Source organism: Cottoperca gobio, chromosome 1, assembly GCF_900634415.1.
Source record: "Cottoperca gobio chromosome 1, fCotGob3.1, whole genome shotgun sequence".
Taxonomy (NCBI): Eukaryota; Metazoa; Chordata; class Actinopteri; order Perciformes; family Bovichtidae; genus Cottoperca; species Cottoperca gobio.
Genome location: NC_041355.1, coordinates 24,047,194 through 24,063,340, shown reverse-complemented (window position 1 = coordinate 24,063,340; position 16,147 = coordinate 24,047,194). Strand labels below are relative to the sequence as shown.

The 16,147-nt window shown below is 40.1% G+C and overlaps 1 protein-coding gene across 1 annotated transcript in view; it reads right to left on the bottom strand.

Moving 5' to 3' along the window:
• Window positions 1-4,051: 4,051 nt before the first annotated feature.
• sorcs3a (sortilin related VPS10 domain containing receptor 3a) overlaps window positions 4,052-16,147 on the bottom strand; it is a 207,764-nt gene continuing 195,668 nt past the window's right edge. The window contains exons 23-27 of the mRNA XM_029437432.1: window positions 12,522-12,653; window positions 12,316-12,415; window positions 9,701-9,806; window positions 8,801-8,961; window positions 4,052-5,418 (exon numbers count right to left, since the gene is read on the bottom strand). Coding sequence (XP_029293292.1) covers window positions 5,360-5,418; window positions 8,801-8,961; window positions 9,701-9,806; window positions 12,316-12,415; window positions 12,522-12,653 — 558 coding nt within the window. The 3' untranslated portion in view covers window positions 4,052-5,359. The remainder of the gene's footprint in view (window positions 5,419-8,800; window positions 8,962-9,700; window positions 9,807-12,315; window positions 12,416-12,521; window positions 12,654-16,147) is intronic.

Here is a 16,147-nt window from a genome sequence, read left to right as displayed (position 1 = left end):
GGTAAAGAATATCTTCATCAATAATTCTTATTAGAACATGTTGATATATTGAGACACAGATGGTGGGACACCAATAATCCTAAAATCAAAATATTCAGGTTACAAATCAAAGTGTATCCATGCTGTTTCCAAAGGCAGCTTGCACAGATGAATATAAATATGTCAATGTGATCTGACTTCCTTTCTACTGTTCTGTAATACAATGTTATGAAAACAAACTGTATTACTCAGGCAGTGCAACCCAACCTTTACCTGTTTTCTTCCCCATATTATGCTTGCACCGTCGCATTGTTCTTCTGTCCTCCACCTGACATACAAGTCTATCAGTAACCTGCACCAAGGGTTAGAGTATGTGTTCAGGATTCTAAGAGCCCTGTAATACATTGTATCAGGCTCCCAAGGTGAAAGGGAGAGCCATGGGCCTGAGATTAATTTGCGCCACAGTATAATGAGGCTGCTTTCAGACTTCCCCGGTGAATAAAGACAAATGGCTTTTGTTTGTGCCAGCTTTGCTATCTTGCATTGATAACTCCAATAATTCCATTTCATGTCCAAGTCTCATCTGCCACAGCCAGAGAAAACTGAAAACAGTGAAAAAAAAACTGAAACAAACTGTAATTGAGCGAGGCTTTTATAAAGTGACGTATTGTCATACTCTAGTGAAAGTAATCCCATGGAGAATGGGTGTAAGCAGGGAGAGTGGAGGAGGCTGGATCGGAGATGACAATGCTGTCCTCTCTGGAGAAAAGTCTTTCATTGAGCACAACAAATATCTCACAGTCATCAAGCTCTTGGCTGAATGGACATTTGCATTGTGATTCTTGTATGAGAGCCATCAAATCAAAGATCTTACTTGTCAGGGTCAAGACCATCACTCTGGTTATAATTAAAGTCCCAATGAATAATCGCCGTAATTGCTCCATCGCCATCCCTCATATCATGCCTGAGTGTACAAGGTCAAAGCAATTACATGTAGGCTGGACCAATGGTGTCTACACCTGAACATAACCCTGTCAAGTGCAGTGATCGGCCTATTCCAGCAAAGCACGAGCGTATAAGTAAAGAATTCATTATACGTTCATAATCAATAAAGGCCCTTAGAAACCTTTTTTCTTGTCTGATTCGTACTAGCCGAGATTGGGACCGTGATGAACAAACAATAGTTAAAGCAGTTATGGTCATTTCACATTTTCTTAAAATGTCTTTACATTCTGTGTTTTGTCTGTGCTGTTGATGATGATGATGTCACATACTTCCATGTACCAATCAGGATTTAGCAGAATATGATTTGTGGGGTTATTAGGTGATGCTGCCAGAGATTAGTGACGAGTGTTATCTAACCATGTTTTTCTAAGTCATGTATAGCGAGACATACTTTGACAAGCAATAAACAGAAGAATGACTTATTATCATCTTATAAAGTTTGTAAGGTTAGACGTTGTAGAATGACTGCATGTTTCTGTTCACTGGTGGAATAATACTCACTCTCCGTTTAGCATTTTTTATTTTGGTCGACACTGATTTCTGAGGGAAATGTCTGCTTCTATATGTTCATCAGCTGAAAATAATTATTCAACCTTCTCGGAAATATATTAAGGTAGATATTTTATTTAACAATGTAGCCAATGAATTAAACATCAGCCCAAATGAAAATGTTAAAAATGGGAAAAATAGGAAACCATATTTATTTTGACCCCTTGTTCCCTGTACTACATGTGAGAGCACATACGGTGTTGAGGAGGAGCAGGACGACAGGAACCGTGCTGCTAGATTTCTAACCTTTTTAGGAGCTTCTGTAATGTAGATTGCTACTTTGTACTTAGAGTCATCAGGCGAGCAGTGCACTTTGCAGCGAACATCATCTTCTTTACACCCTTCAATTCACAAAAATGTCATCACCAAATGCGTTGATGTACAAAAATACATTTATTTGAAACAATTTCAAAATGACAGTTTCCTTACCGTAGAAATATTGAAATAAAGATGAAACAGAACATTACTGATGATGCATGCATTGTAGATTTTTGTGCACTGAAGAACATTACAATGCTTATGCCTTCTGAAATATCACACAAGCAAGAATCTCTTTCAATTTCCCAACGAGGGATTCACCCAGAGATCTGGTTCTTACAGTATAATGTGGCATAAAGATATCAGATGAGACAGCAATTTCCACTGATCAATGTGGTGATTGAATGAACAATATGTGTTTATTTATTTTACTGGTAACAGTTCCATTATGTCTTTGTAGATATGAAGCACAACATTTTTAGGAGCTTTTCTTTACTTTCGTTACAGACTTTTATGGAGTGCTAAATTATTACCTAGCAACATCTGCTACAAAGCATTATGGCCTGGCTATAACCAGTGTAGTCATCATACATTCTTTACAATTTCAAAGGGTCTAAGAGGGGAAAAAAAAAGACAAACGAGACGGTAAAAGTATGATTTGAGTTGTGTTCAGTACAAACTTTTTGAAAGTTATTTTTCTGTTTCTCCTAATCCTGTTTTGCCAATAAGAGTCAGAAGAAAGACGCCATCAAAAACCCCATGCTAAGAAAATCCAGCCAAGAAAATAACCCTTTGCTTATGGCATGTGTTGAATACAACAAAGCTATAAAACAATCTTTGTTCAATGTGTATTCTGTCTGCAGTAACAAGGCTTGGCTGTTTGGTTTGAGATGAGAAGGCTCTGTTTGAGGTAATGCATATGTGATGTGACAGCCTACGTCTTTGTGCAGTGTTCCCTGCCCCTCTCACTTCTCCTGAAAGTACTGTTTACTTGAGATGAGCATTGTGGGAAAGCTCTGCAGGGGGCATCCTCAGCTCAGCTGTTCAAGCTTTCTCTGATTTTTGTCATGCTGGATATCAAGAAGCTGACGGGAATCATCCCAGAGCACTCAGGACGCTTTTGTGGGTTACGCAAAACACAGCGCCGGTGGAGAGTGGTGCATGCTGGGAGGAAGCTACTCCTTCATTTCAAACTAAACGCAAAGCATTGGGTCAAGTGTTGGGTTGTAAAAGAAGCCCGGTGTCACCAGGGAGTGGATTAATAACATCAGCCTAGCTTGATTGTACTGTACCTGCTCTGTTTGTACACGCGCGATTTCAAAAGGATTGCGCAGCTTTTGCGGCTGATAAACCTGTGCAAATAAGACACAAAGAAACTTTAATTCTCAAAGCACCCAAAAGAGTGAAATTCAAATTAGGTAATATGAAGACATTTCACGCAAAATTGACCCCTTTTTATGCAAATAACCCTCACTGCAAAGACAGTCAAATTCACAGTCGATCAGCGCTAACAGCAACACGCAGTTACAGTGAGTTACTGACTGAAGCAACGTTATGTCTCACGCAGACGTTCCAGTGATCGTGGCCGCAGGGATCGTAGCCAGGCTCCCCATCATGTCGCTTTTTAAAAATACAAAAGCGACATTTACAATAAAATAATACAATAAAAAACATGAATTAAATTGAAGATTATTGTATAAACGCATAAACTAATTATACATTATATAATTAATTCATGGTGCTATCAGTGGGTGAAATCCATTCTTTGTGAACTCACCCCTCACATTTTTTTATAAATACGAATCGTTCCAGTCTTCATATTTAGAGATAATATTCGGAGTTGTTTTTCAAATGAATGAAAATATTTGTGAGGATATTTTAGCCATCAAATATAAAAGCACTCTTCACGCTGCATGGAGCAGACATCCCAAAACCCTGAGCAAAGAACCATGTGAGAATGTTTTTGATATTCCATATTCAATATAACATAAACAATGTTACATCCTCTAAATCAGGGGTCCAATCCGGCCCGCGGGATGACTTTGCAAGGTGTAAAAATTATTTGTTTTGATCATAAAGTAGAATACTGTTCCCGATACCTGTGACAAAATGTTTTGTGCCTTTGTAGATACACTGTGATCTGTAAGTTGTAATGCACATGTGTGAATGATAAACTGAGGCATAATATTGTTGAAATTGCACTTTTTTTTCAGATAAAATTTTAACATTTTCAGAATGTACGTGTATTTACTTGCACTAAAACAAAGGGGAAAATTTGGAGTTATTTATAGGTTATTATGCTGTGATTTTACTGGTACGGCCCACTTGATCAAATTGTGCTGTATGTGGCCCCTGCACTAAAGTGAGTTTGACACCCCTCTAAATGATCTATATTCTATAGGCCTTGGGGATGGGTTTCAACAATATGAGCTATAGCCTTAAACTTGTGAAAGTAACATTCACTAGAACTTAAAGATTCATAGCAGTGTTTAACCAGAACCCGACCCTCTGCCCACTGGTATTTTAGAGGATGTACACATGACCTATCAATTATAATGTTATTTTGGATTGTCATCATGGTTCTCCCAACATGTGAATATTGTAACTTATAATTGTTCCTAATAACTGCTTCACCTTTTGTCCTGAGGCCAAATCAGAACTATAAGAGCCATTGTGTTCGAGGCAGAATGTAATGCAATGATGTCATCTGTGTACAAATCACTGCATATCTACTGTATATGTCTAATGAAAATATAAACATATTGTACACGTTCATGTTCATTTCATTTCCAGGGAAAAGGTGGGAAGTTAAACATGTAATCTGTCAATACAGTTGTACCTGCATTAACAGATAAACCTTTAGATTCTTATCGCCCAACAGTAACTGCAGAAATGAGAACAGAAGTCTGGGCAAAACCGAACGGGGCTTTTTTTGATGGATGATTAGAAAATAACTATTTACAACACTTGCTTATCTACAACACAGAAGATGTGTCCTCAATAAGAACATGCACAAGTCAAGGACCTTAGCAAAACAAAGTTGATTTCTTTAAGTTTGTCTTTTTAACACACTTTCAAAAACAGACCACTGTCAGATCCTCTGTCCTCGCCATGGTACTCAGACTACAAGCAGGTCAAAAGTAATAATATATACATTTAACAGAACATATGATAATATTGTACATTTCAATAATATTCCCTGTTAGATTGAAAACTCAGACATTATAGTCTATATATAGGCAGAAATGATTTTCAAAGCAAACTCTTTATGAAATTTACATAACTCTTCATAGGTTTGGACAAAAGATAGTTCACTCTGCAAATGAATGTTGTTATGTAGCTTATACATCCACAAAACTGAATACATTTTGCCAATAATTACAATGATCTCATTGAGTAAATTGACATTTTCTGCATGGATGTTGTTGAACGAGGCATCCGTGCAAGTCTGTATAAATGAGGTCCCTTAGAAAACTATTAACATCAGTTGTATTGAGAATTACAAAACAGAAAAAGAGAACCCCGACACTGTAATACTTTGCTGTACATAAACTGTTGCTCTCTGGCTTTACACGCTAGTACAGTTTGGAATCTCCCTTGTACTCTCGCAGGCATTTCCAACTCCCCCTGAGCAGAAAAAAGATGAAACAGAAGAAGAAAAACAAGCGAAGAACAGAGAGTTAGTTGTGCATCGGCACTTCAATGCCTGTTAAACATAAAACTTCTGTGACATTGACACCGAAATGTTAATTACCGAAATGTGCTTTTATCCAAGGCTCTGAAGTCTTTTTGTAATATGATACCTTTAGTTAAATGAATGGCCACAGACATATATAATACGTTTTAGTTTTGAAATGTATTATTTCTCTTAGACTGTGGGCGAATTTACCCGAAAATACCTACAAACAACATACCCAAAGTAATTTGAAAGCTGCTCTTCAACCATTTGCACCAGCTGCATAATTTTGGTCTCATTCAAAAGATAACTCTCTTATTGTTCTTGCAAAACAGTGAATATTCACTCCAAGTGCTTCTGGCACTGAGTAATAGTGGTCTGAATATACTGAATTTGAAGAAAATACACTCTGCCAGAATTTCTTTGTTGAAAAAGATGTCTGATAATGGGTATAGCTGGTAGTCCCGAGCTGAAATACACAATAGAAACATAGAACCAAGTGTTATCAAGTTCACCACCAAATTTCAGATAAAAAGAATAAAAAACTTAATTTATTAGACAAGTTTGTCTAAGAGTAACACCAGGCGTACACCAACTGTGCAATTTGGAGATATTATAATATTTATTAATAAATATTATTTTTATTTATTTATAAATAACTATTATATACCCATATTCCCTGTTAGTAGTAATCACACAGAGTAAGTGAAGTATAAACACATTTTCTTCTAATATATATATAGATTTTTTTTTTCTTCTGAACAATAAATAATAAATATAATTTTGAAAATGCATTTTATTTTGTAAAAACAAACCATGTGAAGTGACACATGTAACGAACTTGTACATGTAACGACGTTCATTGTCTATACGATGCGCGCGCCACCGGGAGTCTGAGCTGATCCTGGGTCAGTCTGTCAATGAAAAAAGAGGGTGGGCACTTCCTTGTCAAGTTGATAGATAGGCCTTCGAAGCTCCGATTGGCTCAAATGAAGTGTCAATCTAACGCTAAGCTTCTGCCTAACATTCAGGAAGTAACAGTGACAGCGCTGAATGCACGAGATATTAAGTTATGACTGTTTATGATCACACAATGTAAAAATCGATCAGCTGATTTCACAGATTGAAACAGCTGTTCATGGACTTTTATCGATGTGACGATGTTCACAGTGGATATCTTTTTGTGGACCTCTGGCAATGCCTTAGGAGCGTCTTTTTCAGAATATTGCTGAAAAGAGGATATTTATGAGGCTTTATAGGTAAGTGGGTTCAAAGTTATGATTTTGATTTTGAGTGTACTTGCTAGTTTGAGGAGCTGATTGTACCGCACATGCTCAGAGGTTTTAAGACAAGAGAGAAGCTGTTAATATATATAATATAGGTTACATGATTTAAATCAATGCTCAGATATAAGAGGAACTTCACTGACACGTATGATGTCATCAGGGTTGTATCGCTTGATACACGAAATATATCCAACAACATTTAAACATGTTTGGTTGTCTATATTGTATTACATTTTAGAAAAGACGTTTTCTATATTTCATTGTGCCAAACAATACATGCAATTAATATCAAAGGCAAAAATACGATCACTTGTTTTGATTGTGAACTGTTCATGTTCTATGGTTAACCTTTTTATCTTATCAGAGAAATTTCAACTCATAAAGCTAGATCTCTGAACTCAACACAATCAAACATAAGTTGTTTTTAATTGAAATTAAAAGTTATTTTGATATTTTGTTATTTGAGTAAATTCCTAACAAATACGAAATCCATGTAAGCAACTGAAATTTACTCAGAGATGTTTGTTTGAAGAATTATATCACCAAATAATTCTTATTTTTGATCTACTGTTGATTTAATTGAATTTCTGTATTATTATTATTATTATTATTATTATTATTATTGGTATTATTGTTATTATTGTTATTATTGTTATTATATCATTATTTATTCTACCTCATGTTGTTTTTATTTATTGTGTTTCTTTTATTATTTCATTGGTATTGCTGCTAGTTTGTATTTGCATTATGTCCTGTTATGTTAATATTGCGTTTAAACAAATGCTTTATTTGTTGAATGTATATATTGTGTGATATTGTCTTCTCATTATTAATATTTTAAAATTTTGGTGGGGAAAAGGGTTGTATAGGAAAGGGTTTGGACAACATACATGTGTAAGAAATGTGGGAACATTATGGGAAATGTAGTGTCCAGTTATATTATGAACTACAAATAAGGATATATTTCTTCTTCTACACTGATTATGACCTTTTAAAACATGTCCCCCCTGACTGTATTTAAGTGCAATACAAAATCACTGGAGTACCTATTTAAAGTAATAACTGCAAGGGCTGCAAGTAATTATTATTTTCATAATCATGCTTTTTTCTATTCTACTCTCTATGTGTTTTTTCCAGTGTATCATTTTATACAACTGTATAATTATTGAAATTTAAAATGATGTTACAATATTTCTTATCTTCTTAGTATAGCATTCTAGTCAGCATTTATTATTTGTTCCTACTTAGTATGAGCCTCAACCTCCTGCAGCACCATCAGGTCAAGCTGCTACATGATGTCAATACTGACTGCATCTCCTCTGTGCACAATTACTGCTAATAAAAGCTAACAATGGGCATTGAGCTGAATAGAAATTTAGAGGGTGTCACTGCTGTGTAAGACCTGTTTCATTGTAACACCTACGTCAGCTCAGCTAACTCAGAGACAAATTAATGCAGGAACTGTACTTGCCAGATGACCTGTACTGCTTTCTGTTGGAAAAGCTGCAAAACAGACCCTGTGCGTCATATAAGGTCAGCATAAGCAGAATTTGCTTTTTGCAATGTGCTTTTTTAGTTTTTGGAAATTTTAAATTAGTCATATTGTGACCAAATAGTCAAGTGATTAAGGCTGCTGCCTCTGTGCTCCTGCTGGCCTATTGGATCCCGAGGCAGCATGCTTAAACATGTTGGTTTTATTAATTATTCATTGTTCTCAGTACTGCAAGCCTTGCTGGAATCTATTCTTTACTGTGTTAAACCCCGTCCTGGTCCGTCTCCACTCTGCGGCTCCCTTTGCTTTCGTCTTCTCTGAATAATTAAAATGTCTAAAAGGGAGATTAAGTTGGCAATTCACTGTTTTAAAAAAAGAATCAAATTCAATAGCTAAAGTATGCCTGGGGGGTGAATTCTGGCGTTTAAAGCCTCCTCCAAAACCAAAGAAACAAATCCTTTCACGGAACGTTCTTCACAGTCAACAGCAATATCAGCAAGCAAACATTTTTATTCCACACATCATTTAAGCTGAATATGAACGCTCTTCACTTACGTTTGACCCTGGCATCCAGTTCCTTCTCCATGAGCTCTTTGGAGGTGGAGAACTCACTCAGAGTGATTTTAGGCGTGCTGTCACCCTGGCCTACCGAGCCAATCATCTCCTGCTCTTTCTCCTGGTTCACCTCAGCGTATATGTTGATCCAAGGTATTTTTCTAATTTTACAATAGAAGAAATTGAAAAATGAGACCCTAACCCTCACAAATAATCTTCCATTCTTACAATGAAGACAGGATGTAGCATTTCTCTGCATTTCTCTGCTAACCTAAAGACAGTCGCTCTGTTTCATAGTGCTTTGGGTATTCCAACTTTCAAAGTTGTCTTGACTATAATAATACCTCAGTAACTAATCTGTGGGCAAATTACAGTAGCATTGGTATCTTTTTCCATCTGCATTTATAACACCTAATATACATCTTTATTTAGTCACTATCCAATTTATTTCTAATTACTATTCATTTTGGTTATTAATTGCTCTGTTTTGTCAGCTGTGAGATTTCTTGAAAAATGCATGCTCTTTAGACTAATGGGAACAATTTTATATCCATAATTAATGACAGCTTTTCCATTCCCCCCGACTTTTCAAGAGAATCATTTTGAGTATGAATAATTTATTCAGCAAATAACAAGCGAGGCACAGCAGCCGCATATTAAACCATTTAATGGATGTTTTCTCCGCATTTTATCCCTGATTGGTGCATGTGCCTCATGCTCATGCAATCCTCCTTAAAATGTGTCTACAACCTCTAGGGGGAAATTTTCAAACGCAGCTGATTGATTGGTCCAGACTGTGCTCATCTGGTATCATCAATAATGTATAATATGATAATAGATACATACTAGAGTTCTAGATGACCATGCTATGTGCAACAGATGGAAGTAATCACAGTGTACCTCTTGAATTTGTAGATGAGGAACACGGCTAGGCCCAGGAACACCACCGATAGGAGCATCAGCATAGCTGAGCTGCTGTGTCTAGGGTTGGAGTCCACCAAGGGTGCTGTGGGAGCGGGAAATAGGACAGGAAGATTGGGCTTTTGTTGCATGTTCTTTAATGTGTTTGTCTGCCTTATCTCAAGCTGCCCAGCCATTTGGGGAAATGTGATGTATTTGAATGTACATAATCCTCAATAAAGAGTAAAGTAGGTAAGTTAAGTTAAGTGGTTGGAAGCCCTGTTTACAACTTTATATAAGAGGTTTAGCAATTGTTCTTTAAAGCTGGACTTTTATTACTCTGTCTTCCACAGTATGCCAGAGCAGATTGTGTTGCTAAAACAGACATATCAGACAAATCGGACAAAAATAATTTCTTATTTGTCTGTCAGAAAAAGTTCATTCTTGAAAAAATTAATCCAATATTTACATTAGTGACCCTGGGGTGAAAGAATCAGTGATAATCTGTGTTCATGTGCATTAGAGTGAACAGACTCTGGCACAGATACAGGAAGCTGTTTATCAATTACTCTCACTGCCCGAGGGGGGGGACGACAAAAGTTCCACACTCCAACTTAAAATACATAAACCAATATCAAATAAAGTATAACTGAATAAATAAATAAATAAAGTTCCATGTTTTTTTCTTAAAGTTTTCATTGTCTCTCACCAAAACACAATGTGTGTATCCAACAGACTTGTTGAATGCATTTTCTTAATCACTAAAGAACCTTACAGTTACTAATATTTAAATATTGTGAATCCTGCATTGTTTGCATCTGTATTTACATCCATGTTTGCTCGTCTTCTTCTCCATTACTAGCTTCTTTGCTGTAATGTTGAGTTCAGTTGAGTTCATTACTTTATTTAACAGGGACAGTACATTTTTATAACATTTCTGAAAATAGTGTTTTGTACTTTTGTCTGTAGCCCCTGCAGAGGCAATAGTTCAAAGCACAGACAATCATCATAAATACAATCAACGCCAACTGCAACCTACTGCTAATTAGCGGAGAAGTGTGAAACGGGTGTCACGGATGTGTATCGTGAATGTACAATACAAACAAAACAGGGATTGTGTAAAAACTCCACAGGGTCTCTTTAATCTGGACTATGTACTGTATGTATATACTGCAACTGCTTAGGCAGTTTAGGCAGTTTTTAGGAATGGTCGCGACGTTCTAAACTTTTTTTTGTCATCAATTTCTATCAAGATACAAATAGCAATCTTTCTCATTTTCCTGACTGCACATTCACATTAAAAACTGTGCTTCTGAAATTATATAAAACCCATGTTTATTCACCAGTGAATGAATGATACTGAGTACTGTATATATACACTCAACAATGATAATGCATTATAAGATGATTGTCTTATTTTTAATATCTCAAATGTCATAAGTTGTGGTAGCGTGAAATTGCTGTTTCTCTTGCCGGGCAAAGAAGGTGACAGCCGCAAGTGATTCTTACATTTCAGGTGGATTTGAAATTGTTAAATGCACTTACATTTACCTAAAACAAGAAGCCATCCAAACAAGCTCTTACTATTATTAGTCTCACAGTACATGGTTTTGCTCATAAGGCGTCCAACTTAAATGTATATAATTATTTTTGAAGAGTGCATTAATGTCTGTCATTGCAGGGAAATCGTAGAAGCATTTTCCAATTCTTCTGTGCTACTGCTGAGCACTCCGGCTTAGAAACAGCGGTGTGTATGCTGTTGACCTTTCTCAAGCAGCTTGAAGGCTTTTTAGACCATTTCTTGGGAGGTGAAATATAAAGAGGGATCCAACTGGGTACACCTCCAATGTCATTAGAGTGCAGCACACCACAGAACGTCACAGAGCAGCACATGCCAGGCTGTTAATACCTAGCACTTTCAGCTCCAGACAACTCATGGCTGTGTGCCACCAGAGAATGTGTGCCTAATGAAACCAGCCAAGCAATGAATGCAATGTAAGTGTATCTGTCCAGCAGTCGGACACACAATTTGTTAAGGACTTCCAATAACAATAAAAAAGTAGACTTCTCCAGAGCAGTTATACACAATCGATGTGTCTCCATGAATCCAGCATTGATTTGATACTTATGACAGCAATTTGTTTTTTGGCAGCTGTACAATTTGAAGGTCTGGAATAAAGAGCAAGCTTCCCATTTCTGGCCATGAAGAACTGGACGCTGTTGTCTCTTCAAGCTATTTAGAATTCTGTTTCTCCCCTAAACGTGTACAGTGTTCTTTCTCAAGGACTAAATAATCAACATAATTATACTCAGAGTAATACTCATTTTGTGGTTGGATGGTGATACAAGAAATAGAACAGATGTTCAGCTTTGATGGCAGACGTAAAAGATTGTCTCAAGGAGCTCCACTAAAAAATCAACTCCCCCTTCAAACTCTCCCCTGTATTCTTTTTGTGAGGCCAGACATTTCAATTGGTACACCAAATAAAAATGATTGTTGTCCAAACACTTCAAAATAAAGAACAAAAAATGATAGGGCATAATTAAATTACAAGTTAAGATTATGGTTGATAACTTAATGGCAGCATTGAAAGCAGTGAGTAAATGTTTCTTACCCAGTGTTAACTGTGTGTTGTACACAATCACCCTTACGCCAGGCTTGAGCTCGAACTCCACCAAGTTTTGGTTCAGCGCGCTTACAATTACATCAGAAACCTGTTCAACATATACAACACAGGGTTTTACAGTCAAAGAGCAGCGGCATTCACCACTTTGTTATGTGTAGAGCAATCTATTTGATAGGATACCAGGTCACCCATACCTGCTCGAGCTCTTCCTCACTCTTTTTCTTGCCCTCTGATTGGTTCTTGTAAGGTAATAAAAAGAGCTCAGCAGCTGTTGGAACTCCTGGGAACACGGCTACCAAGAGCTGCTCCTCTGGGAAGTCCGACACCTGTGATAAGGCACATGCACATAAGACAAATGCACTGTGATAGTGACTATTATAAATAGCTTCATCAATTTCAAACATGTGACTTTGTCCTGTGCCCATGAAATCATACAATTACAGCAGGTCAGTCAGCCCACCCACGTGGAGTGAATTATTTTGTGAATGTAATATATGTACTGCGTTTGTACTGCCTGCATAAGTAAGCACAAAGCTCGGCACGGCAGGCAGCGGGGATTGACGATAATAACTCCCCCACTAGAGGAACGTAGTCTCAAGTTCACTAACATTATCAAGAGAGTGCGTTGGATGTATGTTGCAGCGAGAAGAGTCTGCTGTGTGAGTGTAGCGACGGACTTGAGTTGATTGTCAGACCTCGCTCCCTGGCTTCGCTTCATTTGATGCGTGGTTGCAGTAGTCACTTCTTGCTGCAGCAAAACCGGCTAGTTTATGTATAATGACTGTTTCCAAACAGTCAAAGATGAATATATGCATTGTAGTGAAGCAAGGCAACACAATTCTATTCATGTAGTACATTTTATTACAAATACATGTTCAATGTTTTACATTAAAATGCCAGGAGTACATATCTACATGTATCTTAAGAGGGTACTTTATTATGTACTCAAACTTTCAGTCAAGATATAATGGCCAAAAGCACTCATCACTTCAGACGTTGGGGACCATCTTCAAATATCGCTTATCACTATCATGTGTAATTTATGAGCCATGGCCTCAGATTTGGAGGTGCTGATCCTCATCCCAACCGCTGCACACTCGGCTGCGAACCGATCCAGTGACTGTTGAAGGTCACAGACCGATGATGCCATAAGGACCACATCATCTGCAAAGAGCAGCGATGAGATCCTCAGGTCACCGAACTGCAACCCCTCTCCTCCACGACTACGCCTCGATATCCTATCCATGAAAATCACGAACAGGATTGGTGATAAAGCGCAGCCCTGGTGGAGGCCAACATTCACGGAAAACGAGTCCGACTTACTGCCGAGTATCCGGACACAACTCTCGCTTTGGGCGTACAGGGATTGGATGGCCCTCAAAAGTGACCCCCTCACCCCATACTCCCGCAGCACCTCCCACAGTATCACCCGGGGGACCCGGTCATACTCCTTCTCCAGATCCACAAAACACATGTAGACCGGATGGGCGTACTCCCAGGCCCCCTCCAGGATCCTTGCAAGAGTAAAGAGTTGGTCTGTTGTTCCACAACCAGGACGGAATCCGCATTGTTCCTCTTCAATCAGAGGTTCGACTACCGGCCGAACCCTCCTTTCCAGTACCTTGGAGTAAACTTTACCAGGGAGGCTGAGAAGTGTGATACCCCTGTAGTTGGCACACACTCTCTGGTCTCCCTTTTTAAATAGGGGAACCACCACCCCGGTCTGCCAACCCATAGGCACTGTCCCAGACTTCCACGCAATGTTGACGAGGCGTGTTGACAATTGACAATGATCCCCCATCAGCTTCCAGCTCTGCCTCAACCATAGAGGGCGTGTTAGTCGGATTCAGGAGTTCCTCAAAGTGCTCCTTCCAGCGGCCGATAACCTTCTCAGTTGAAGTCAGCAGGGTCCCACCCTTGCTGTACACAGCTTGGATGGTTCCTCGCTTCCCCCTCCTGAGGTGCCGGATGGTTTTCCAGAAGCACCTTGGTGCCGACCGAAAGTCCTTCTCCATAGCTTCTCCGAACTTCTCCCACACCCGCTGCTTTGCCTCTGACACGGCAGAAGCTGCCGCCCTTCTAGTCGATACCCTGCAACTGTTTCCGGAGTCCTCCCGGATAACATAACCCGGAAGGACTCCTTCTTCAGTCGGATGGCTTCCCTAAGCACGGGGTCCACCCCGGTGTTCGAGGGTTACCACCCCTTGAGGCACCTAAGACCTTGAGACCACAGCTCATCACCGCAGCTTCAGCAATAGAGGTTTTGAACATCGCCCACTCAGGTTCAATGCCCCCAACCTTCACAGGGATGGCTGAAAAGCTCCGCCAGAGGTGTGAGTTAAAGATCCCCAGGACAGGGGCTTCCTCCAGACGTTCCCAGTTCACCCGCACTACCCGTTTGGGTTTACCAGGTCTGTCCAGAGTCTTCCCCCACCCCTTGATCCAACTCGCCACCAGATGGTGATCAGTCGACAGCTCCGCCCCTCTCTTCACCCGAGTGTCCAAAACATGCGACCTCAGATCAGATGATACGATTACGAAATCGATCATTGACCTTTGGCCTAGGGTGCTCTGGTACCACGTGCACTTATGAGCATCCTTATGTTCGAACATGGTGTTTGTTACGGCCATTCCATGACTAGCACAGAAGTCCAACAACAAACGACCGTTCGGGTTTAGATCAGGGAGGCCCTTCCTCACAATCACGCCTCTCCAGGTGTCTCCATCGTTTCCCACATGTGCGTTGAAGTCTCCCAGCAAGACTACGGAGTCCCCTACTAGAGCCCCCTGCAAGGCTCAATTCAGGGTCTCCATGAAGGCCGAATACTCAGAACTGCGGTTTGGGGCATAGGCACAAACAACAGTCAGAGTTTTCCCCCCCATAACCCGAAGGCGTAGGGAGCGACCGTAGCGGCGCTCAGCCGGGGGCTAGTGAGTATCCCCACCCCGGCCCGACGCCTCACACCTTGGGCAACTCCGGAGAAGAATAGAGTCCAACCCCTATCCAGGAGTACGGTTCCAGAGCCAAGACTGTGCGTGGAGGTAAGCCCGACCAGATCCAACTGGTAGCGATCCACCTCCCGCACTCGTTCCGGCTCCTTCCCCCACAGAGAGGTGACGTTCCACGTCCCCAGAGCCAGCCTCTGCTGCCCGGGTCTGGTCCGTCGAGGTCCCTGACCATCACTGCCACCCGTGTGACAGCGCACCCGACCCCAGCGGTTTTTCCCATGAGTGGTGGGCCCACAGGATGGATGGATGGGAGGCACCACGTAGCTTCTTCAGGCAGTGCCCGACCGGGCTCCGTGGCAAACCCGGCCACCAGGCGCTCGCTGTCGGGTCCTCCCTCTGGGCCTGGCTCCAGACGGGGGCCCCGGGCTTCCTCCGGGCAGGGTCTCTCCTTTCCTTTCCCTTTCTTTCATGAAGTCGTTTTTGAACCATTCTTAGTCTGGCCCCTCACCTGAGACCAATTTGCCTTGGGAGACCTTACCAGGAGCACTAGGCTCCAGACAACACAGCTCTCAGGTTCATAGGGACACACAAACCTCTCCACCACGATAAGGTGATGGTTCCCAGAGAGATCCATAAAGATCAACTACTGTATATCCACCTAGTCGTTCTTATTCAATGTAAGTACATTGGAGAGACACAGCATTTACCAGAGCGTTAGTGTTTTAATCAACTATCACCAACACTGGAACACTGGCAGTGGAGTAACTGAACTATATATAGCTACTATTTTCACTCACAGCGTGCACTGATCTGTTCGGCTCTGTGAGAGGGGGAGAAGCAAAGAGCCAGATATGAAGGGAGATGAAGAGAG